This window comes from Lepidothrix coronata, unplaced genomic scaffold, assembly GCF_001604755.1.
Source record: "Lepidothrix coronata isolate B3197 unplaced genomic scaffold, Lepidothrix_coronata-1.0 Scaffold32, whole genome shotgun sequence".
Taxonomy (NCBI): Eukaryota; Metazoa; Chordata; class Aves; order Passeriformes; family Pipridae; genus Lepidothrix; species Lepidothrix coronata.
This window is the reverse complement of record NW_016690212.1, coordinates 6,059,507-6,082,497: the sequence shown is the minus strand read 5'-3', so window position 1 is coordinate 6,082,497 and position 22,991 is coordinate 6,059,507. Positions and strand designations below refer to the sequence as shown.

At 39.2% G+C, this 22,991-nt stretch overlaps 1 protein-coding gene across 2 annotated transcripts in view; it reads right to left on the bottom strand.

Moving 5' to 3' along the window:
- Positions 1 to 2,110: 2,110 nt before the first annotated feature.
- The window catches only part of RELN (reelin), a 280,189-nt gene continuing 259,308 nt past the window's right edge, over positions 2,111 to 22,991 (bottom strand). The window contains exons 52-65 of one of the 2 annotated variants that reach the window (XM_017811391.1): positions 22,771 to 22,985; positions 22,307 to 22,484; positions 20,837 to 21,012; positions 19,637 to 19,743; positions 18,985 to 19,227; positions 18,277 to 18,452; positions 16,634 to 16,707; positions 15,684 to 15,845; positions 15,182 to 15,339; positions 14,126 to 14,345; positions 12,950 to 13,147; positions 12,450 to 12,548; positions 7,427 to 7,432; positions 2,111 to 3,249 (exon numbers count right to left, since the gene is read on the bottom strand). In XM_017811391.1, coding sequence (XP_017666880.1) covers positions 3,153 to 3,249; positions 7,427 to 7,432; positions 12,450 to 12,548; positions 12,950 to 13,147; positions 14,126 to 14,345; positions 15,182 to 15,339; positions 15,684 to 15,845; positions 16,634 to 16,707; positions 18,277 to 18,452; positions 18,985 to 19,227; positions 19,637 to 19,743; positions 20,837 to 21,012; positions 22,307 to 22,484; positions 22,771 to 22,985 — 2,109 coding nt within the window. In that variant the 3' untranslated portion in view covers positions 2,111 to 3,152. The remainder of the gene's footprint in view (positions 3,250 to 7,426; positions 7,433 to 12,449; positions 12,549 to 12,949; positions 13,148 to 14,125; positions 14,346 to 15,181; positions 15,340 to 15,683; positions 15,846 to 16,633; positions 16,708 to 18,276; positions 18,453 to 18,984; positions 19,228 to 19,636; positions 19,744 to 20,836; positions 21,013 to 22,306; positions 22,485 to 22,770; positions 22,986 to 22,991) is intronic. The other variant, XM_017811392.1, reaches the window with a different exon arrangement.

Here is a 22,991-nt window from a genome sequence, read left to right as displayed (position 1 = left end):
ATCATCCAGTTCATGTAAAGCCTGATTTAGTCCTTCAAAAATACTCCTCCCATTAAGATAATGTTATCATCTTTGGCTGAAGCAAGCTAAAGAGAAAAATATTTAGGCAGAATTATGAGAACTTCAGGTTTTGGTTATTCCAGGAACTCCAGTGGGTCAGAGCTTCATTTTCTTGTATTTTTATTTAATTTCTCTTATGGTCTCCTTATTCTACTGGAACATGGATTAGTGAGCTGCTGGGAGAAATGAGGAAAACTATAAGGCACACTAAAAGTACTAGAAGTCAATTTCCATATGGCTGCCAAAGTTTTACACCAGTAGATAAGCTTATTAGTGCATTTTATAGCAGTGCCACTGTTTTATTGCCATTGATTAGGTGTTGTGTCACCCTTGATATTTTAATAACTATTTAATGTCAGATGACTCATTGTTTTCAGTCATATGTGAGGAAAAATAGAAAAAGCACATTTACTGAGAATACTGTATGTGTATGCTACATGGGGTGTTGTAGGAATGGAAAAAGTGTATGAAAGAACTTCCTGAAATCTGGAAAGGGCAAATGACAATATCACTTGTGAATCTACTAGCGAGGAAGGGAAAAGCTGGTGCAGAGTTTGTAGTGAGTTTGGGTGAAATGCCTCGTGGGATTCCACTATAGTCATGATTACATACATTATTCAAAGGAAATAAATACAACTGTGAAAGCAGCTTCTCTGATTATGCTGGTCTCTTGCCTGGCAAGAGAAGTCAGGTGAAGTGTCTCATTGTATCTAAAGTCTTTAAAATAAATTAATTCCCTGGCAACACACTAGCTGCACATGCATTTTAGATTGAACTATCACCCTTCTATTGACATATTAGAACAAATAAAATTATCTTAAAAAATAGGAGTGTTTCGATCTTGCATTTTTGTTTGTTCAATGGGCAAAACTCTTATTACAATATTTTAAAACCACTTGCTCAAACATTAAGCTATTATATTCTTTAATAACCTCATGTTTTTTTTTTCTTCCTGCTATTTCACTGAATAGATCCTTTATCTCTTTTCAAGGATTGAAAGCACACACATGGTTCTCCAGAACAGTACAGTGAGTTTGCAGCTGCAGGAGGCTAGACTGTTACAGTAAGTTTCCAGGTCAGCCAAAGGTCTGTCACATAATTTTGACCAAGCCAAGGTGTTGACTAGTTGGTCACTGAATGACCTCCATTTTTTCTGGTACCTGTGATCAAAAAGCTCTTAAAAATGAAATGTGTTCTAGGTGGCTTAATATAAATATGTAACAAACACCATTATTGTTCGGACCACTGTGGTGCCATAAGCAGATAAATGTGATGTAAGAGCATAGCAGGTATGATGAGGAAGTGACAAGCTCAGGGAACTGGGATTGTTTATCCTGAAGAAAAGGAGTTTCATGGGGGTCCTTATTGGTCTCTACAACTACCTGAAAAGAGGTTGTAGTGAGATCTGTCTCTTCTCCCAAGTAGGGAACTGTAGAACAAGAAGAAATGGCCTCAAAATGTGACAGGTGAGGTTTAGATTGGATATTAGGAAAAATTTCTTCACTGAAAGGGTTGTCAAACATGGCACAGGCTGTCCAGTGAAGTGGTGGAATGACCATCCCTGGAGGTATTTAAAGGCCATGTAGATGTGGTGCTTGGGGACATGGTTTAGTGGTAGTTTGGCAGTGCTGGGTTAACAGTTCAACTCAGTGTTAAAGGTCTTTTCCAAACCTTAACGAGTTTATGATTCTAAGAATTGGCAGGTTTGGCTGTTTGGAGCCAGGTTCCTTATGTGCTGTACTCTAGTCTCAGAGCTTGGAAACAGTGGTTTACACTCTGCATTTTGGAGCAGATAAAGTTGCAGTGTGTATTGGTCTGTGGTCCCGTTTCGTTCCTTGCACCAGGACCAGTTCCAAGGACCATGCTGTGCCCACAGGTGGGACTAGGAAGATCTCTTGGTTTGTGTTATTTGCAAAGTGCTGTTAAGTGTGTTGTACTAAATATTAAAAATTGTCATTTATGTTTGCTTTAGAATCTAAGTATGGAGTGGAAGAATTTGGTTTATGATTTCGCGTAAAGCTCACATGGCTTGAAAAATTTAACATCAGAATTCTTTGTTGACATTGTCTTTATTGAAGCATGGATCTTTAGGTTGGTTCACCATAAAGTGAAGCATTTTATTTATGATAATAGACAGGGCTATAGGGGCATTATAACGTTGCTGGTGTAGATACAACTTTATCAGAAGATACAAACATGACCCGCAATAGAAACAAACACCAAAGAGAATACAATGAAACGTTCACTGTTTACAAATCACTTCATTACTACAGACACCAAATGGCAGTTACTGTAAGTAAATCAGTTGCAGAGAACTGACTACATTTAGACAGGGAATTGGGAAGTTCTGTTTGGGGCTTAATCCACAACTCCTTAGTAGAAAAAAGTTTAATGTCAAGCATTCTTTTTTTATCCACAAAACAATGCTAACCAACAGACATATCAAAGAATAAGACCAAAGGATATCAACGCCTTTACAACTACTCTTGCAATTACCTTCTGGATTAGGTAAGTTTGATGATTTTTTAAAATACATTTTTTTTAAGAAGGTAAATAGCCCAAAAATCAGCAGCAAAAATATTACAACAACAAAACAAGTAAATACAGTGCCAATGTGTCATGTTGTAGAAGAGAATACAAAGAGGACAAACAATGATAACTTAATCATATAAAATGACACAGAGCTGAAATACAGTGCACATAAATACCTATGTGACAAAGGATGTTAAATTCTGTACTTAGTATGTAGGTTTTTATAAACATAAAATCTGAAAAGTCTTTGTGCTTAAACTTTTTTTCCTGTTAAACAGAATTAGTTGCTTACTTCCAATACTGCCACTGTAACTGATATTACAACAGATCACAATTTTCACAGACACATCAACATTAAAACATTTACCTATGAGAAAATAAGTCACTTCTCATTAGTTCACAGTGCGAAAAAGTGGTGTACACTCTGTCTTGAGAAAGGCTTTCAGTTATTCATCAAGCCAGCTGCAGAAAAGTCCTGATACCAGACGCAGTGCTAGATTTAAAGAATGGAAAGCAACACATCACATGTTGGGAGGAAAAAAAATAAATTTCTCGTTTCTTCATGGATATCGTCTAAGTGACCTTCGTCTTCTGTTGTAGAAATGCCTGAGCCCATGTTGCCGTGAAAAATTCATCATGTAATTTTGTTTGCGAGTGCTGTTGAAATCAAAGGGTGGAGGAAGAGAAGACATTAAAATATGTACTTTAAATTCTTTTGGAGCAGTGAGCTAGTGGGACTGATTCTTCTTTGTCCTTGCATGACCTTTCAAGCCTGTGCAAACTGGTGTGAAGCACACCCTTTGTATAATTGCAAGGTACCAGGCAATTGAGAATCTGTCCCACTTTGCTTTCATTTACAATTCATTATCTTACGGAAAGGTTAAGAGCTTTCAGCTGATGCAAACTTGTGCTGCCTAGGGCCAGATTCACTAAAGCTGTGTGCACACTTCACAGAATTTATCTCCAGTGGTTTTGTACTCCATCATCCTTCTGCCTTCAATGATTAACTGCCTTATCTTGAGAACAGAAGAAAAGCTTTACTCCACTTCATTATCTTCTACTTTTACTATATAGGAAGTGAAGTACAACACTTTTATGCAGATTCATATTTCCCTCCCCTATGCACCCTCTTCCAAAATTAAAGGAAGATCTGAGAACTAAGCATCATCATGTCTGGGAGGAGACCAGGCAAGAGAGACAGCCTGTCTGCAGCCTAATTCAAGGAAGACCTACCTGGAGGACAAGGCCCATCCCAGCTAATGTAGGTTTCTTCTTCTCCCACTGAGGGAAGAAGGAACCATGAGAGGGCAGATCTGTGAAGTGAAAGCCTGCAGTCAACAAATCTCCCATTTGTGGGTGCAAGGCATGTTTTCACTTGTGAGTTTTGTCTGTGAGTAAGAAGTAAATATTTGTAATGTAATCAGTCATTCTTTCCTCCCTAGTGCTTAAATTTATTTCTAGTGAATGTGGCCCTTAGGAAAAAGGAGTAATTGTATGTTTTGCAAAATACAAGGCCATCCTCCAGATAGCTTTTGCTGTAGTATGCTAATTTAATCTAAAACAATCTAACAAAATTACAATTTTTCAGCAGCTAGCTAATCTTGAACACAATTGATTTAACTGAATAACAGTTGTCATATCAAAATCTAGATTGTAAACCCCTAAGCAAATCCAAGTCACTTCCTGACTAGTCTTCCAAGGCTTTGCAATTTTTAATTTTTGTATTATTTTTTGCCTCTGGAACGTACATACAAAAATGAAATTGTCACAGCTCCTGGTGACAATGAAGGCAAACAGATCTACACTTGGCACAACTTTTGGCACTCTCACAGTAAGGCAGAGCTCTAGAGCATTTGGCAATTGAGAGAGGGGTTAATGCTTGAAGTTGACTTGTCCTGACTTTCACCTAACTTCAGGTAAAAAGGAAAGGTTTGTGCTGATTTCTAAGACTTTTTTTGAGAGGGTGTCAGTGGTGAGTTTATATAATTTTAATGCCACTTGGTAGCTCCAGTGCAAAGCAGCACTGAAGATCAGTCTTCATTCTGTTCCTTTAGTGATCTCAGTGGAACACCACCCTCACTCCAAGGCCAAGCAACTCACTGAGGAAGACAGGAGTGAAATCACGACCCCAAACCTGCTCCTGAAAGTGGCTGCCATTGGTCATGAGGCTTGGAGAAGGTCTTAATTTTGCCTTCTCTTTAATTCCCACTGCCTGGGAAGTGGGTGGTTCCTTAGAAACAGGGCCTTCAAGGCCACATCCAACCTCTCAGGAAAAGATCCTAACCATGGGGTGAGGATGGAGCACCTCTCTGCAGCCAAAATGCAGGAGATAGGCCTGGGAGAAAGCACAGTGGAACTCTGAGCAGCTTTGATCTCAGTACATGGGACCGAACAGAGCCTGTCAAAGCGTTTGGCTGAAAAAATTGCCATTTCTGGACCTGGTTAATTTAAGAGTGAGCTTGGTTGTGAGAGCCTCAGCTTGGGCAAGACTTGGACAGCTGGGGGATGTGCTGAGCTGCAGTTCTTGGCCCAGGAGCCTTCACATATCCCCATCTCTATCCTGCCTTTGGTCTGCTCATGTTCAGCAACAGCTCAGCAGAGATTTTCAGGACTGGTTTTAGACAATGCTAGGTGCATCTGGCCTCCACTTCAAATGACTAACCCTTTCGAATCTGGCCTTAAACTTATGGTGAGGATGTTTAAAACAATGAACAGAGGAAAAAAAAAAGGAAAGAAAAAGAGAGAATTGAGAAAAGGAACAAATGGTTACCTAATAACTTAAAAGATATTTATTTTTTTATGTATATAATTTTGTTCTGCTATAAGATGATCAAGACATTAGAAAGAAGCATATAGTTATGTCTTACACTGACTACCAGAGCAGTGCAGTGTGTGAAAAATAAGAGAAATCTAAATTCTCAGGAGCTAAATGCTTAAATTTTTTTTTTACTTGCAGTGACATAGTTCATACTTGTCCTCACTGATGTCTGAGGCAGACTTTCCAACTACTAGTTGGATGCCACAGAAAAATGTCATGCCTGCTATAGAAATAGCATGATTTTCACTCTTGCCATGGGTAAATATGTATACCCTCTGCATTAAAATATAGTATGCTATTGCACCACAAAATCAGAGTAGGTCTATGTTTTTTATTTTTCTGAATTAATTTTATATATTGGTAGGAGACAAGCACTATGTAAGAGAGATCAAGTGCCTTATAAAATCACAAGAAGAGCTATACAATATAGTCTGTAGAAGTACTTATGCATTTCTTGCTTTTGGTGAATGTAAAAATGCTTTCAATACTATTAGTACTAAATTTAATTTGTATTATCACAGACTGATAGAAAGTTTTACCATACTTTTGTTGTTGTTTTTCTGTTTGGAGCACCCAAAATGTGCTGAGCAGCATCAAGTTACATTAGGAATATGTCCCCCCTTCCATAATGGAGGTTCTGGAGGGAACTTTTGTTCAGATCAGTGGCAACTTGAAGGCTGCTTTGAGAGTGTGTAATAGACTGGTCAGCATCTGCTGAGCCTTCTGCCTTTTCTGTGCATTCACTGAATCATTAGTCAATCAGAAAAGTTCAGATCCAAAGCTATCTGTATATTGCTGATGGAACACAGAACAAAAAAAAAGAAATTAATAGGAGCAACTACTGTATAATCTGTTTGACAGTTTTAAGTGCACTATTAAAATATAAATGGAAGATAATTTTTGTAGGAAACCCTAAATATCTTTCCAGTGAAGTCACTGGAGTTGTGCTAGTTGTATGAAAGCAAGATGCAGCCAATACAGAAGAACAAAACCAGAACTGTCTAGGGCATATTCAATACATATCAACAATAAAGCAATTTATGAGAAGGAATCTCTCTGGATCTTTAGTTTTTAATAGAGCATTCTGTTTATTGCTTGTTTCCTAAAGCACAGTTTGAACTACAAATTTGCAATTTCAAGTTTATGAAAATGGAACATAACCAAATGGAATGCAAAATATGTGGTGCATAACCTGGTATATACTAATGTCATTCATTATTTCTGTGTTTTTAATTGACAGGGTGCAACAGGAACAAAATGGAAACAAAAATATTTGAATAATAAAGCAAAACAGGAACAAAACTTCAGAACACAACAAAAGCATGCCCCTCAGGACTAGGCCTGGAGTAAATTTTGAGACTGAATTAGAAATGCTTTGTTAGGAGGGTACTAAAAGGAGAAAAGTGATGTGCTCTGACTGAAGTCCTGATGGCTCAATCAGTCAGCCATCTTTGGCTTTGGTGAGGTTAACATTTGAACCCAAAGCTCAGTAACTATGCTGGTTAGTGGTATCTATTACCTGCACCAGCACAAAGCAGCTGAGTTACATGAAACAGAAAAATTACCTGGGAGACACTGGCTCTGTGTTTAGGGGGCATGCGTGGCTATGACCGACATACCTTGTCTGGCTTGGCTTCACCTCTGCGGTCATTAATTACAGGAAAAAGTGTGATTTGCCCCTTGGTCACCCAAGCAACACTCTGGGTGCCCCCCATTGGCAGGTCTCAATGTACCCTGTCAGAAGCAGAGGAAGGAGAAGTCCTTCCCACCACAGCCTTAGTGAAATTACCACTGAGGTAGAGCATGAACTGCTTAACAGTTCCTGCTAAGTTTGACTTTCCCCAATGCTCACTGAGGAAGTGCTGCAGGATCAGGGCCCTCAAGAGCTATGTGGCACATCTCAGAGAGTACAAATGATTTTTCACCAACTCATCATTGAAAAAACTTTGTGAAAGAGCTATAACTGTAACTGTAACAGAAACATACATTTGGTACTGGTTCAGGGAAAGTACTTACCTTATTCTAGTGTAAAACCAATGACAGCAAACAATGAAATACAACACAAGTTAGAAAATGCCTTTCAATGCATGCAGCACTGTGATTAGTCATAAAACCCTGATGAGGTTTAGAGGCAATATAGGACTTTTCGTCTCTTTTGAAAATAAAAATTGAACAAATTACTTCCTGATATTTCAAATCAATGTTTATATTTTTATATAAAATTCAGCATGCACTTTTTAGAAACATAATAGAAATGTCATAGAAGCACAAACCACATCATATTAAATTTGGCATAAATGTTGTGAATATTCAGATAGCTATCTGATGTTTGAACTATTTATGTTCTTTTTTGTAAATATGCTGATACTTTAATTTAAATGCATTTTTCAAATCATTGCTTTCTACTAAAAAAAAAAAGGAAGCAGATGAAAATGCTTTTCCACATGAACAGTTGTTGTTAGAGGTAGAATATATAATTTGTATTTTAATGTTGCAAAATAAGGATAAACATTCTTTGTACCAAATGCAACATAAGTTCTCACTAAATCATTTGTGCCAAAAACATGAGAATATCTTGACAATGAAGAGCATGGAGTGATGGCTATGGAGAGATTCATTCTGTTATCTAACAGTTAACCATAAAATAGTAAGTGGGGACAATATTTCTTGCATTCCTTGCACATCTTAAATTCCTTTGCATCACATAACAAGTTTTGAGGTGCAAAGAAAGCAACATCAGACCCTTAGTGTTCAGCTTATCATTATCCTTTATTTTCAATATCTTTGACCAGAATTAAGTTCCTGACATGTCTATAAGGGCCTACCCTATACATAAAAAAATGGCAGTTCTGTAATGTACATGCAAAGAAGTGCGAGGTGTTTGTGCAGTGGACAGGCTGAGAGCTGTGCTTCCAGAGAAAAACAATGTGCAAAAGAAATGCAGAGCTGGATGTGGGCTCTTCTTAGGGTCGAAGAACAGGGGCACAGAAAAACACTCTTTGTTAAGCCTGGGATAAAATAAATTTTTATCCTAAGAAGAGCCACATGGAACATGGTGAGAGTTGTGCCCAAAGCTTTCTTTACAAATGGAGGGGAAAAGTGCTGCACTAATGAGGAATAATCAACACTAGCTTTAAAAGGGACTGGATAACTTGACAACTTATATCCTCTCCCCACTACAGGACAGACATCAACAGTGGTTAAGCTGGCAAGATCAATTTAATGTGTAACACAGGTATTGGGTTTCACCTGTTTGAAAGAGGTGCTCAATTTGAGCACCATTTGCAGCTGCATCACAGTCTTAATGATACTGCTTTTTAATGAGTGATTCGAATAGTTCGCTCAAAAGTGGAATGATTTTAAGTAACATACAAAACTATCCATCTTTGGCCTTTCTTATCACTGCCAGGTATTTTGCATGAGTGTATAATCTGCAGGTTAATTTTTTCTCCCCCAGCAAGCTACCTTGGGAGCAAAAAGGAAATAAAGAAATGGCATCTTGAAAATGTTTGCTGGTGAGAGGATGGTGGCCCTTGACTCAGAAAACAATTGAACTGAACAAAGTGTCATGACCCTGGCTGTGCATCAGTTGTAAGCTATATTTGCACTACAGCTTGACAGCTGGGCCTGTGACAGAATTAATTTCAAATCTTTGGATTGCTGAGAAGAGTTGGGCCATGAAAGCAGGTATTCACACATTTGTCCCTGGGCAGAGCACTGTGAGGAGGGACATCCCCCGCTCTGGATGAGAAATGAAATCAAGTAAATCCTTGGTTTCACTGCATCCCTACAGACCAGATCTCCCTGCTGGCAGGCACTTTTCCCTCTTGCTCCAGCCCTTAGTCTGCTCAAGGAGAGCATCACTTGCTTGTGGGCTGAGGAAAAGCTGTTACATCACCTAGGTGTGCACCTGGGGTGTAGGCAGCCAACACCTAGGGCATTTGGGAAAATCAGACCTCTTAGCCCACAGAGGAGTGGAGAAAACACAAGATGAGATGTGCAGAAAGCCAGTAATTTTTCTGTGTCCCAAACCACACCTCCTAGGATAGTTTGTCTCCTTGCTGTAACACCTCACAGGCTAGAGGCTTGCCTGCTGCATCAATATGGGCACACAGATCACAAACATGAAAATCTAGTACTTAAACCAAGACAAGTGAGGATAATTTTGATGTGCCTGGAGAGGTGTATGGAGTCTCGTTCAGGTGGGTGATGGAGTACAGGGTTGTAAGAGCACCGAACACAGACCGTGTTACACATGGACCATCAACGGGTTCTGTATCCAGGGATGTTCATGGCTTTCTGAGACAAAGTCAGACTTCCAATGGGAATTACTTCCAATTTAGGAGGCACAGATGTTTCCTAAAGTATCCCAGCTTTGGGGTGAATAAGCCAGGCAGAAGCCTACTGACTCTCCCTATAGAATTAATGGGAAGAGGTAATTACAGCACCCTGGTGAATGGTTTTAGTTCAGGCCGTGCCTCTCTGCAGCCCTGCCAGAGGTCTCTGGGGTGGGTATTGCCCACAGAGCTCTCCCCTGGCAATCCTGGTGGGAGGGCAGAGCACTCAGTGGGCAATGACTCCTCACCTCTCGCCAGAGAGCTGCCTGGGCAAGGGGGCTTGTTCTCCCCAGGAGCAGGCAGAGTTTCTGTACCCTTCATTGGAAAACGAAGGAATGTTAAGAATTAAGGCTAAGTCCTATCCCTAGTATTCATGCTGTGAATCCTGGTGTGTTCAGGATCATCTAGGGCAAGTGCTAACAGATACTGACCCAGGCTCACTTCTGATGCTGGGAAGCACTCAATGGAGATGACTGAGTGTCTTCATCATTTTACAGGTGAAGAAACTGAAATGCTGGGGGTAAAGTGATTACTGTGAGGTGGACAAGTGAAACAGCAGACCTAAGGAAAACTCAGGTGAGAGTATCTATTGCCAAGGAAGTGTGCCTTCTTTCAGAAAGCCTTTCCAAGGCTTTATTGAACCCTTGGCAGGTTACTTGCAAATAAATTTCAGGAGGCCTACAGAATATTTTGATGAATTAGAAGGTGCAGATAGAACTTAAGCAAAACAGAGGGGTTGAAGGCACCTGTCAGGTCTGAGCACATGCCAGCATATGAACCAGATGCACCATGGCATGTAATTTTGCCCTGCCTGAGAGCAGCAGGCCTCGCGTTTTAGTGAGCAGGGACTGGAACTCCACTTTGGGAAATATGCTGTTGTGGCACTGTGTTTTACAGGACCTAGTAAGGGAGAAATCTGTCCAGTTGGGTCTGCCTTCCTCTGTGGATTGTACAAGGTGTCACTTGAACAGGGTGGAAACTCTCTGTCTCTAGCCTGATATTTTGGCCTTAAAGCTCTTTAATAGCACCAAAAGAAGAGAAGGGAGTATACACTGTCTGCCCACCTGGTTTCTTCTCTAGGCAAGGTGTGATTACTTGCTACGGCATTTGGGCATTTCTATTGCTGTCCATTCTAGTATAACATATCTCATGTGACTGGTTGTTACCACTCAACTTGTGTGTCTAGTCTATAACCTGGCAGATCTCATTGTCTAGGACATTCTCCATATTTCAGCTTAAAAATCACTTTTTAAAGATCTGCTCTGTTCCTACTTATACTCCCTAATTCAATGCTCAGGTTGATTGGTGACATTATGGTCTATTTTTTTATTACATGATTTTTTTCTGTTTGTTTGTTTGTTTGTTTTTGCTTTGTTTTTGTTTTTTTTTTTTAAATTGCAAGGGAGAAAGACAGGGTAATATTTCAGAATGACCAGTTCCCTTTTTCATGGTTTTCTAAACACTGTGAATCTCCTGCAGGTTCATACTCTTCGATATCTTTCCTGATGCAGCATTGTACAGCCAACTAAAGCAGGAACATACCCATCCCTCTCCTTTTTTCCTTCAAGTTTTAAGCTTAAATATTATGGAAGCAGAGCCCAGCAAGGTGTGTAAAAGCAGCAGAGCGTGTACAATTACTCAGTGTTGGGACCAGTTTGGTTTGGGGTTGATATGAGTGCCATGCAAGCTGGTGCTTCTCGGTGGAAAGGAGAACAGGGCTAACTAGCAATCAGATAATTCACTTTGCTACTGTTACAAAACATTACTTGCAGTGTCTCTGCTAATTCAGAAACCTCATGGTTATAATTACACAGTCTGGAGGTTATCTAAGCCTAATTTCTTCATTGCTGGTTTTTAAATTGTTCAATAAAAAGAATGTTTGAACCTAGCTATGGAGCAGGCACGCCTCTCTCTGCCAACCACTGCCAGCGATGAGTTCCTGCCCGGGAAGCCACTAGCATCTCACTTCTACTGGAACTAAATTGTTAGAGAAAAAGCAGGTCATCTCTTCGTGATGCAACACAGGAAAAACGGGTTAGCTGCCAGCGAAACCCATCTCAAGAATGGGAGAATCAGGAGGGTGCAGACTTGGTAAAATCTTGACAGGGGGATGAATATAGAGCTCGGACCATAGGAACCTGATATAGTGAACCCTGTTTCTGAACAGTATCCTTCTTACTAAAAAAAGGAAATGAATAAGGCATTAGTTGCTAACACAAATTTTTAAGAGGCACAACAACATTACTTTGTGCAAAGAACAATACAGAAGAATCTTTTGTATCTTTGAAAGGATATAAATCAGCCTTATGTGGCAGCACAGCGTTAAACAGGAATATCCTTTCCATGTCCCAGCACAATAATTTTTAACTGCTTAAATGCACTTTTAACTGCTTTAAATGCAGTAAGTACTGCATTACAGGACCACACCAATACTTGGTGGTGACAAAGCCCCACTTTCCCTCCTGCATTTTTCCATGATGCACAACACATACCTCTGCTGTGCCACTTATTTTGTGGCCGTCTTAACCGCTGACTGTTGAAGTCAGGGCAGAGCATTAGGAAAGACAGGTTTTTAAAGGTTTCCCTTTGAGAAAGGATTCCCTGGGCCACAGTGGTTCTTACTGGGCTTAACACTCGTGCCATGCTGGAGAAATTTCAGTGCTTTCTGAGATGGGGTGGGATGAGGTGAAGCTGATACTCACAGGACGACTTCTACGTGGTCCAAAGCCCACTGATCATGACCTGTCCCGTTGTGACGGGGCTGCCACCAGCGCAGTAGGACTCCTTTCATTCGTGCCTCCCTGTCAACACAAATGCAAGAGCCTGTGAGAGATCCAGGCTTTCGGTGTTTTGCATATCCCTATCCACCCCTCGAAAGGAATTGAGAGCTAAGTCAAATCATTGTTTCTACATCACTGAATATCAACACACTGTACATGCAAAGCATTTAATGGTTAAAAATTCACACAGATAAGGAGTATTTTCCCCCTTCATATCTCCAAAACAAGTATTATTTCTGTTTTTCTTTCAAGTATGTTGATAAATACTAGGCTGGAATTTCTTAATCAGCCTTCCCCTTAAGTTTTCTTTGTTTATCCTCTCATCAACCTTTTTTCTTGCACAGTGATGCGAGGATAGATTATTTCTTAGCAGAAAAGTATCTTGTGCATTTAGAGGTAATGAAATGAGACTAGGTACTCACAGGGGAACATTATAAGACACTCTTTGGGCTTGTATAAAGTCCTTTGGCTGATGCTGTGCAATTACTTGCCATGTAATTCCATTATTTACACTGTATTGGAGGAGCACTGCCTTGTCTACAGTGTTAGGATCACTCAGATTGGTATTGCAACTGTCTGTTTGTGAAATACTTCCAATTTGCAAAACAAACATGATTTTGCTGTAAAACACAGAGAGAAAAGGTATTTTTAATAGGCAAACGTATTCAAACAAGAATGATGGCATTTCCAGGTTTATTGCAGTTTCCTTACTAACACAGAAGATTCTCATCAAGAATCATTACTTTAGCATGCAAAATAAACTGTTCTCACATCTTCAAAGCACAACTCCCCTTTCAAAGTAATAGTTTACTATGTATAACATGTTGCCATACAGTTGGAGGCAGTTGATCCGATTTTGCAATGTATCTCCACAAAACTGAGACAGATAAAATTGTAAACATGCAAATGAATGTATGAAAAGTTTAAAAGGGAAAAATAAAGGTTGAATACAATAAAGTGCTTAAAAGATACATCATATTCTACCTGGGTGTTTAAGAACAGAAGAATCTGATTTACATCTGGCCCATTTGCCAGTTCATCCTGTTTCTAATCTTGCTTTAGACAACTAAATATAAACCAGTCCTGAAAGCTGTCACTCTGTTAAGAGCCAGCACAGGCTGGTTACATTTGTTTTTCCATGACCAAAGAGGCTCAATAGATGAAAAAGATAGTCCTGTTCATTGCCAGGTGAATATAATTCCATTTGACAACTGAAATGGGAAAATGAGCCTGTAATTACTAAATAGCATCTTTAGTCACAACTGTCGTGGGGGTACATACAAACATGGGATTTGTCTTATCAGATCAGGCACTGGTCCAGGCAGTCTGGTGTCCAGTCTTTGCCAACAGCTTCATTGTCTGTGCTGGCTTACTAGACAGTGCTCTGTTGGGCATGATGAAAACATCTGACCTTTTCATCTCTCATTGCTTCCTTCTCACTCTCAAAATGAAGCATTTTGCCAATCCTAATGTTTTCTGCCAGCCACATCTGACTGCACAGCACAGCCAGGTCAGTCCATCCATGTGGCTGTGCATATGTATGAAGAGCCTCCTTTCTCATGAACTGCTAAAAAAGATTTTTAGGCTCAAACTGTTACCTTGCTCGGGTGAGATCCAGAGGCTTAGTCACAGCTTGTCGTATTTGACATCCATTAAAATAGAGCGAATCTCCATGGGCGTAGGGTGCCAGCTGTCCACATCCATTCCCTATCACTCCTCCCTGAATGGTTTCCCAGTTTATTTCAGTAACTCTTTCAGATTCAAAATTATCTTTAATATAACTGGGCAGATCATGGCTAAAACCAGAGCAGTCATCACCTAAAAATGACAGAGTGAAGTTATAAAACACACAAAAAAAACAAAAGACTTGAGAAAATTGAGCTACAGTTCATTGTAATTCCATTCAAGGTTGTGGCTCAATATACAGTGTGAGTACAGCCTGAATATATTTCAGCAGATCCATTAATAATGTGCACATTGATATACAGCATTCATTTTTAGAAAATTGAGGCTGTGGGTCGTATTTTTTACAGAAGTATAACTTTAGTATGGTTCTCCTGTTTTGCATTGATGCTAATAGAGAAACCTCAAATTGCTGGTTGAAAACAAATACATCTAAAACATGGAAAGGGTCTGATCTTATAAAGCTATGAGACTCTCCTGGAAGACATTAAATACTGGCTCCACTCCCACAAAGCACTTATAGTTTACGAAGGGCACTCAGGTACCATTAGGCATATGCTTATCTGCATTGAGGGATTAGAGGAGAACACTCTGTCCTGATGGGGCATGGAACAGAGCCCCTTACAGATGCCAGTCACCAACATCTAGATCCCATTTGCACATCCTCTGGGATGCACGTTTGGAAGGAGTACAGGGCTGGGTAAGCAAGTAGCCATGTTCTGCCTTCAGTGAAGGCTGGATGTACTTTACATACAGTGCCAGACAGGAGAGATTACTGATTCAATCCAGAAAGAGTAAGGGGAGGGAAAAGCTGTTATTTGCAGCTCTGACAAATTATTAATTTAGAATTTGTTACTTAAACATTCCAGTGACGAATTTAGACATGATATATGACTTTGTCTTTTTGTTTAATTTTGAGCTGGATTAGACTGCAGTAGATGTACAAGAGAGAAAAACCGAAGAAATTAAACCTTGATATCCTTCGTCACAAATGCAAATGGCTCCAGTGGTGCAATATCCGTGGCCACTGCAGAGCTTAGGGCACGCTTCCCCGATGTACACGTGATCAATTGCCCAGCTTTGTTTCTCTAGTTCTTCTCCCTTCTGAATCCACCTGAACTGAGTCGCACTGCGAACATCAAAATCCAAACACTGTGTTACTATATCTGGCAATCGAACACATCTGTACAGTGAGGTTCTAATACACTAGCAACAAATCTAATGGAAAGTGTCATATGAAGGGGCTGTGGCTTCAATAACTGGAAAGACACGCCCTGAATAGGTGGTCACTATATCACTGGCAGTAGCAACACCTATCAAGCAAAAGCTTCCTGAAAAACATTAATTATGTATCAGATCTAAATCCAGCAATAAAGAATAATTTTTAATTCACCAGTTGTTCCAAGCAAATGGTGCCAGCAAGACAGCTCACATTTTATAGGTCCACAGTGAGCTGACCTTTCAGTAACCTACCTGGATGAGACATGGTCAGGCAGCTGGATAGTTATTCTTCTCCACATGGAGCTGTTGACAGAGTTATAGATGGTAGCTTCATGGAACTGAAATGGGGAGCAGCCAATGCTATTAGATGAGGAAGGAAGACAGTGTGTCTGGACAAGTTGCCATGAGTCTGTCCTGCAGGAAGCAAAACAAAAAAAAAAGAAAGAAGTTTTATAACAACTGAATGAATAATGAAAGGAAAACAGGTAATTTCAAAGGGTCATGGCATTGCCTGTCTTACTAAACAAATACAAGAGATTATCAGCAATAGTTTCCATGGTCTGGGGCCACAAATTAATGAGAGGTGAGAGGCTGAAGCACTGGTGCAACCAGCACCAGGTTTGAGTGGTGGAACTCACAGCATAGTTTGGTACATACAGCTCCTCTGGGCTGCATGACAGAAGTATCTATTTGGGATTCTGCTCCTTAACTCTTACAGTGTTCAGAAGAGTCCCCGTAGAATTTGCTATATTTTCATTCACAGTCATTTAAGCACAGAATATAACTTTGTTTTTACAAATTATAATGTGCTGCTATACTACAGCACAGGAGACAGTGTTGTTAATTGTTTGTTAGTTAAAGACCCATTTGGAGTTAAGTAACTCTCACTTCATTACAGCTTGGTCCTGTATCACACTAAAACAAGTTTCTTGTGAATGTGGTTTCCTGAAAGTATATTTTTAACAGGAGCATGCTCATGACTGTAACTGCAAGCTCAGTGCCATGAATCTGTCAATATCTGGGATAAATTATAAGAGAATTTATGGGAGTTCTGTACACAAAGCCCAGTGCTTGCACACAGGCTTTATTCAGATCCGGTTACAACATGAATAGCAAAGTAATTGCTTTAATAAACAAAAGCTCTCTAGGGTTTTAATATCATACTATTTTTTTTTAGATCTGTGTACTCTGCTGTCATTTACCTGGCATCCTTTGTATACTCCAGCATCACTGAGTGGAGGTCCCCACAAGAATTTGCCTCACAGCCAACCACGATCTATAGCACAAATAAAATTGACTGCTATAACAAGTCAGGCAGACATTTGAAGTGATATATAATCAAATTATATTCTCCTTCTTTTCTTTTTCTTTATGGGGTCTATAAAAGAGATTGCTAACAGGTCTTGGACAAAAAAAACATCAAAAGTGGATAGAATACAAAAGACACAGTACTTCAGATACTGCTTTTACTTAATGAATTTTACTTAATTGCTACTGTTATCTCCAAACAGAATCCTAACATTACATTCCTATAATCCAAATTAAATATCTAAACAAACATTGTTACTGAAACAAAAAGATACGGTAGCTCCTTGGCATTTCCAAAAGTGAAACACCTATGAAATTTAAAATTCATAATGATAAACATGTAGGCATAAACTTCAAGTCAATCCAATTTAAGAACAGAGTTATTCTGAATATTTAAAACAATAGATATATTTGTGGAAAGATTACAGTACCCAATGTATAGTACTGAATAGATAACAAAAAGCTAAATTTCAAAACCAAACAGAAGCCATGCTAGAGCTGAATTCTTAGTTGAAGAAAAACAATCTTTACTGTGACTGGTGCAGAAAAAGGGGGAGAGAAGCAGAAGAGAAAAACTCAGCAATAAGACCTTAGTGATACAAACTACTAAATGGGTTATCATAATTTTGGCCTTAAAATAGAGAAAAAAGATGATAGACTGGGTAAAATAAGTGGCTTGAGGCAGAGTCTTCGCACTCAGTAGTAAAAAGCATGTGAGAGTCCTCTTTTATAAAATTTCTTTGAAGGTGGCATGCTGTGTGAGGGGGGAAAGCTGTGCCTTAGGTTTTATATTAGATAGTCAATATAAAATAGGCAACAAATGTTGAGAAAAGGTGAAAATATTGATCAGTGGAAGATGGAAAATTCTAGAACTATCTTGTCAAACAGAAGAACAAGGAAAAAACATAACAAGAAAATGGATGACTATTTTAATAACCCTACTTTCATATTAGTTCCTGGCTTATTTAAGGCAAGGTGCTTGGAGAATGGAAAGCAATTATAAAACAACTACTTGTTGCCTTTGGCAACAAGTGCAGAATCCCACCTTAAATCAAAGTAAAATACTCAGAAATGTTTCTCTGATTGTTTGGGTCATTTGCCATGACACAAGCAAATAGAACGGGTACTTCTACTTAAACACACTTGCATTTTCCATATGACACTCCCTTGCCTTTTCTGTTTATTCACAGATTAGGGGAAAATGGCATATTCTGCATCCTGTCTATTCTCATCTTAGAAAATAATTGCTACTATATCTGATGATCCAGTAATTTCAGATAAAAGGGATTAGACTTCCAATCCCTGTGACTAACCCCCAAAGCATACAGTCAGTCAGAATAATTTGACATTTTACATTCAGGCAACCTTTCTGATTCTCATTACTTATACTTCAGATTTTCCTTTAATTTCTAGTAAAAAGTCACTATTAATTATTCATTCAGTTGAGCATTCTAGTTGGAAGGGGAATAATTTCTGGAGACACTGTAGATGACTTTTCATTGTGTACTTTACTTTGGAGAGAGAGAACATTTCTTACTTTAAACTGCATCATGTATCCTGGCTGTATAATGAGCTCCCTGGAGGACAGGATGTTGTGTGTTTTGTCCTTCTTCTTGTTTGGCCAGTAGAGATGGAATGATGGATTTCCACAGAACCCTGCAGTCCTGACTGCATTAGGGTAAAAGCTCCAGTTTTCTTCATGAGAGGTGCCTTCTATTAAGATGAGTTAAATATAATTACTGCATTAGCTTGGTAAACATCAAGGCTTAGTAATGAATCCACAGAATAGTGGATTTAGTAACATAGACACTACATTTATGTTATCTGTAATGACACGCATTAAGCTACTAACAGACGTAATAGAAACATCAGCTCCAGAGAGCTAATTAAAATGTTTAAATAATAGTACTTTTAAAATTATGATGAAATAAAAATTTAATAGCGGGAATTTAAATGAAATGAATTGGACTGAAATAAAAATTTTTGTCTTTCTTATAGGCATGTGTATGTATATATGTGCATAAATACATATCTGAATATACATGTGTGCATATATATATATATGTATATATATTTACACACTTCTACGAGTAGCATGAAGAATAACATATAAAGAGCATCAGCCTACAAAATAAAAAATTTTCAGAGTTAAAATGGAAGAAAGTCTGCTTGCAAGCTCACAGGACTTAGGTAAAATAAGATAATCCAGACAACAGATAAGCTAAGGTGTGGCAGCCTGTCTTACCATCATCAAACGTATCTACCAGCTGGCTGGGGTTGATCTCTGCTCCTCCGATCAGGATGTTATCCAGAGCCCACTGTGCCCGGTCAGGGCCTGGAACCACGATCCCGTTGCTGATGGTGAACGGCTGCCACCAGCGCAGGCGGGTGGTGTTGGTCAGGGCATGTTCGGGGAGGAGGATGTAGTCGTGCCTGACTGAGATGTATTTTTGGTAATCCATCTCATGAAGCAAAGTCCAGGATATCCCTGGAATGAAAAGATGCAGGTTTAGTAATAAGAACAAGCATAGGGTAGAATCTTTTAAAAGATTTAAGATAGTAGGAAATGAAAAATAATAGCTATGGTCTTCTGGTAGGCAAATCTTAACTTTCTAATGATAGCAACTGTTTCTCACTGCAAGAGTAATCTTGTAATCATAGAAAGGAATCAAATTGGCTGCAAGCCACTGATTACTGAAATCAGGCAGGAGGATTACGGAAAACTCCTGAGCAACAGATGGAAATTTTAGAAGGGGAAAACACTTTACACAGACAAAAATAATTTTGCAATTAAAAATTAGTTTATTATTTTGGATCTCTGACAACTTCCCAGATATTCATGGTGCTTGGATGCAGAACAAGACTTTAGCTTAGCTGAAACCATAGGATGTACTTGCCTCCGTCAGTGGAATAGTCTAGCAGCACTCCCTCCTTTCTGCAAGTTGGTCTGTGGCACGTTGTCATGTTGTTCTCACTCCCAATTCTCCCCCAGTACTGTAGAAACCTAAGAGTTAATGTATATGATTACATCTGTTAAAGATCTGCACAGAGCCATGATGAAAATGTTCCAAATGCCAGCATTTTTAAGCAAGTAACTGTGCAAGTACCACAAAGGTTTCCAAAAACATCGCCTAGTAATTCTCATGGGAACTTAATGAAATTCAGCGAAGACCTACCCCTGGGAGGGACTAATTCCTTGCAAATGTACCAGCTGGGGACTGATTGGATGGGAGCTGCTTTGCTAGCAGTTCCCTGTGAGTCCTGCTGGAAAGAGAGCTCACCATGTGTTAACAAGTTGCCCTTATATCAATGAAGGACATAAAAGAAGTTGATGAACTGAGGCAAGGTCAGCGAAGGACACTGGAATGGTTGGGGCTGGAGCACATGCCCTGTGAGGAGAGGCTGAGGGGACATGGCTGGTTCAACCTGGAGAAGATGGCTGGGACTGGGGGACAGCCGTCATATATTGAGAAAATGGGAGGTTCCAACTGGATTTACCAGAGGAAAAAAAAAATCACTCTGAGGGTAACTAAGCACTGGAACAAGCTGTCCAGACAGACTGCAGGACCTCTGTTCTTGGAGGTCCTGAGCAAACTCTGACAGAAGTCAGGGTGTGTGGCTTCATTAGAGCCACACAGTCAAGGGAAATGTTGCTGAAGTTGTCTACGTCATGTCCTTCCTTAGCTTGTCTAAAGTGACATAATTCCATCACTCTCCTGTTAAGTCATCCTTTTCTACAGCTTGGGAGTGCAGTGGGTCTTGTATATGGGCACTCAAGAGAAGACAACCAGCAGAGGTTATGCTCTGAACTGAGAGGCACAGCTGGTGATGCCAAGGAGACTGGGGTATCTTGCCTCTTTGCAGGACAGGAGTTGCTGATTCATGAGACCCTTTCTACTGCGCAAGGGTGAGCCCTGCTCTCTGTGATTTATCTGAAAGCATCAGCGTCTTGAGAATCATAATCTCATTAGTGTCTGCCTCAGGTCATGCTATGCTAGTGGTGACCTATGAATCCTCTGAGCTACAAGCTATGTTACTGCTGCTTTGTCAGTGTTTAACAGAGTTCCCCAGGAAAATGACATGGAAACATGACCTACTTTGCCCCCCGCAGGTCCAGATCTTGCGTGACAGCCTGCCTCACAGTTGCACCTCCAAAATACAGAGTTGTGTCTTCTGCGAGAATTCCACACTCGGTACAGGTATTTCCACCTTCTAAGGACATCCATAAATCTGGTTTAATTTCTTCATTGTCAAAGCGCTCTTTCAGGAAAGTCTGTAAGTGAGGTATGCACAGGTAATTAAGATTTTAAGTCTTTTTGATGACCACAGGTGGAACTGATCTAAACATATTTGAAGGGCTCATGAACACTGTAAATTTTTCTCAGGATGACTGAATATAATCACTTTTGGCTGAATATTTACCCACTTAAAATGATTGGCTAAATGTGAAAATATATTAGGGCTGGATTTTAACATACTTGGGAGGTAATCCAGCAAACTAAAATTGGCATGTGCAAATGGGTGGATGTGTTGGGTTTTTGTGGCAAGGTTTTGATGGCAGGGGGCTATAGGGGGATCTTATCTATGTATGGGAGAAAAAATATTCTATATTTTTTCCCCAGCAAAACTTAAAATAAAATTTTAGGTTTACTATAGTGAACATGCATTTATGCAACTATCTGCACAAATATTTACAGTGAAAACCATCTAGAATATATTTCTGATTTCCACTTACCTTCAGGTGCATAAGTGAAATCCTGGCCTTAAGGAGAGAGTAGTAGAACTCCCCTAAAATTGCTAGCATTTTATCCCTAATGTCCTTAATGTGAAGGATACATTACTATTTAAAAATTGCAAACAAACAATTATATTTGATCATGTATTAGTATTTCAGATGAAAAATAGAAGGTTATAATAATTCAAATGATAACTTAAAAGTTAAATAGTTATATTCTCTTTAGACAGAATTGTTGTTATCCTGTTGTTTCTGTGGAAGATGTACCTATTCTGTTCTGACCTGATGTAGAAAAAATGAGATGGTAAACACAACATTTAAAACTAATTTGGAGTCATTACACATTCTTTTCTAAACATGTCACATTTTAAATATATTTTAACTTTTAAATCAATAATATCTAACTAGAGTTCACTCGCTTGTTATTGATTAACATGAACAACAGCCAGGTGAATTAATTTTCTAATTTTATGCCACTTTCCTGTATTTCCTACTTCAGTAAGGTCTTTCATGATAAAGACAATCTTTCTACAGGTCTTGATCAGATATAATGATATGTGCAAGGGTGATTTAGATCCTATAATTATGATTTAAACACAAACAGTGAACTGTATCACAGCTTTTTATCACAGTGTTATTTGCAAAGGAACAAACCTGTTCTTGAATAATGCAGTAATAATTTTGCTAAAAACTGATGAAAGGGCTGAAAATGGATTTGACTCTCTTCAAGCTGACAGGAATCAAAGCTAAATTTTCAGTGGGATCAATCTCTCCTCTCTCTCTCAGCCAAACACATGCCAAATTAATTCTTTAAAACATGTAGTAAAATTACCTTCAGTGTCTGCGTAAGGTAGCAGTTTGGACCCGAATACCCAGGGTCACAGATGCATTGCTCATTCAGGCAGTCCCCATGACCTCTACAGTTTTCCAGACAACCAGGGCCCAGATAGAAATTATCGATGGCCCACTGCATATCTGAGTATTTCTGGTAGAAGCGAAACCTCACAGGACTAGATATAAAGAAATGAAGAGAGACATATGTATAAATCAGCTTTGCTCAATTGAAAAAAAGGTGATTAAACACAATATACTTACGACTGTACTATCCTCCAAGCTTCCACAAGTAGTGGAAATATCTGTTGAAATTGATTTTATACATATACATAATGTAACGAACATGAATGCTAGTCTGCAGTTTTCTTGAAAGAAAATGAATAAGCAGATGTATCTCTTGTTGTGTTTCTAGGCAGGTAGGTATTCAATCCAAGTCAAAAGGAGTAGAAAATTCATACTTACTTGCCCACAAGGCTTTCAGGCAGTGAGTAAGTTACTCTTTTCCATCCTTTTGTGGGAAAGAAGACAGATGGCTGTGAAACACTCCCAGAACATTTTGGATCAGCTGGTAAGCACTGAGGTACTAAGTAACTCCAGCTAACGCCAAAGTCAGTGGAATACTGCACGTGGACCTGATTTTGTGCAAGTTTTTCTGAGGTTTTACATCCAACAGAAACCTATCA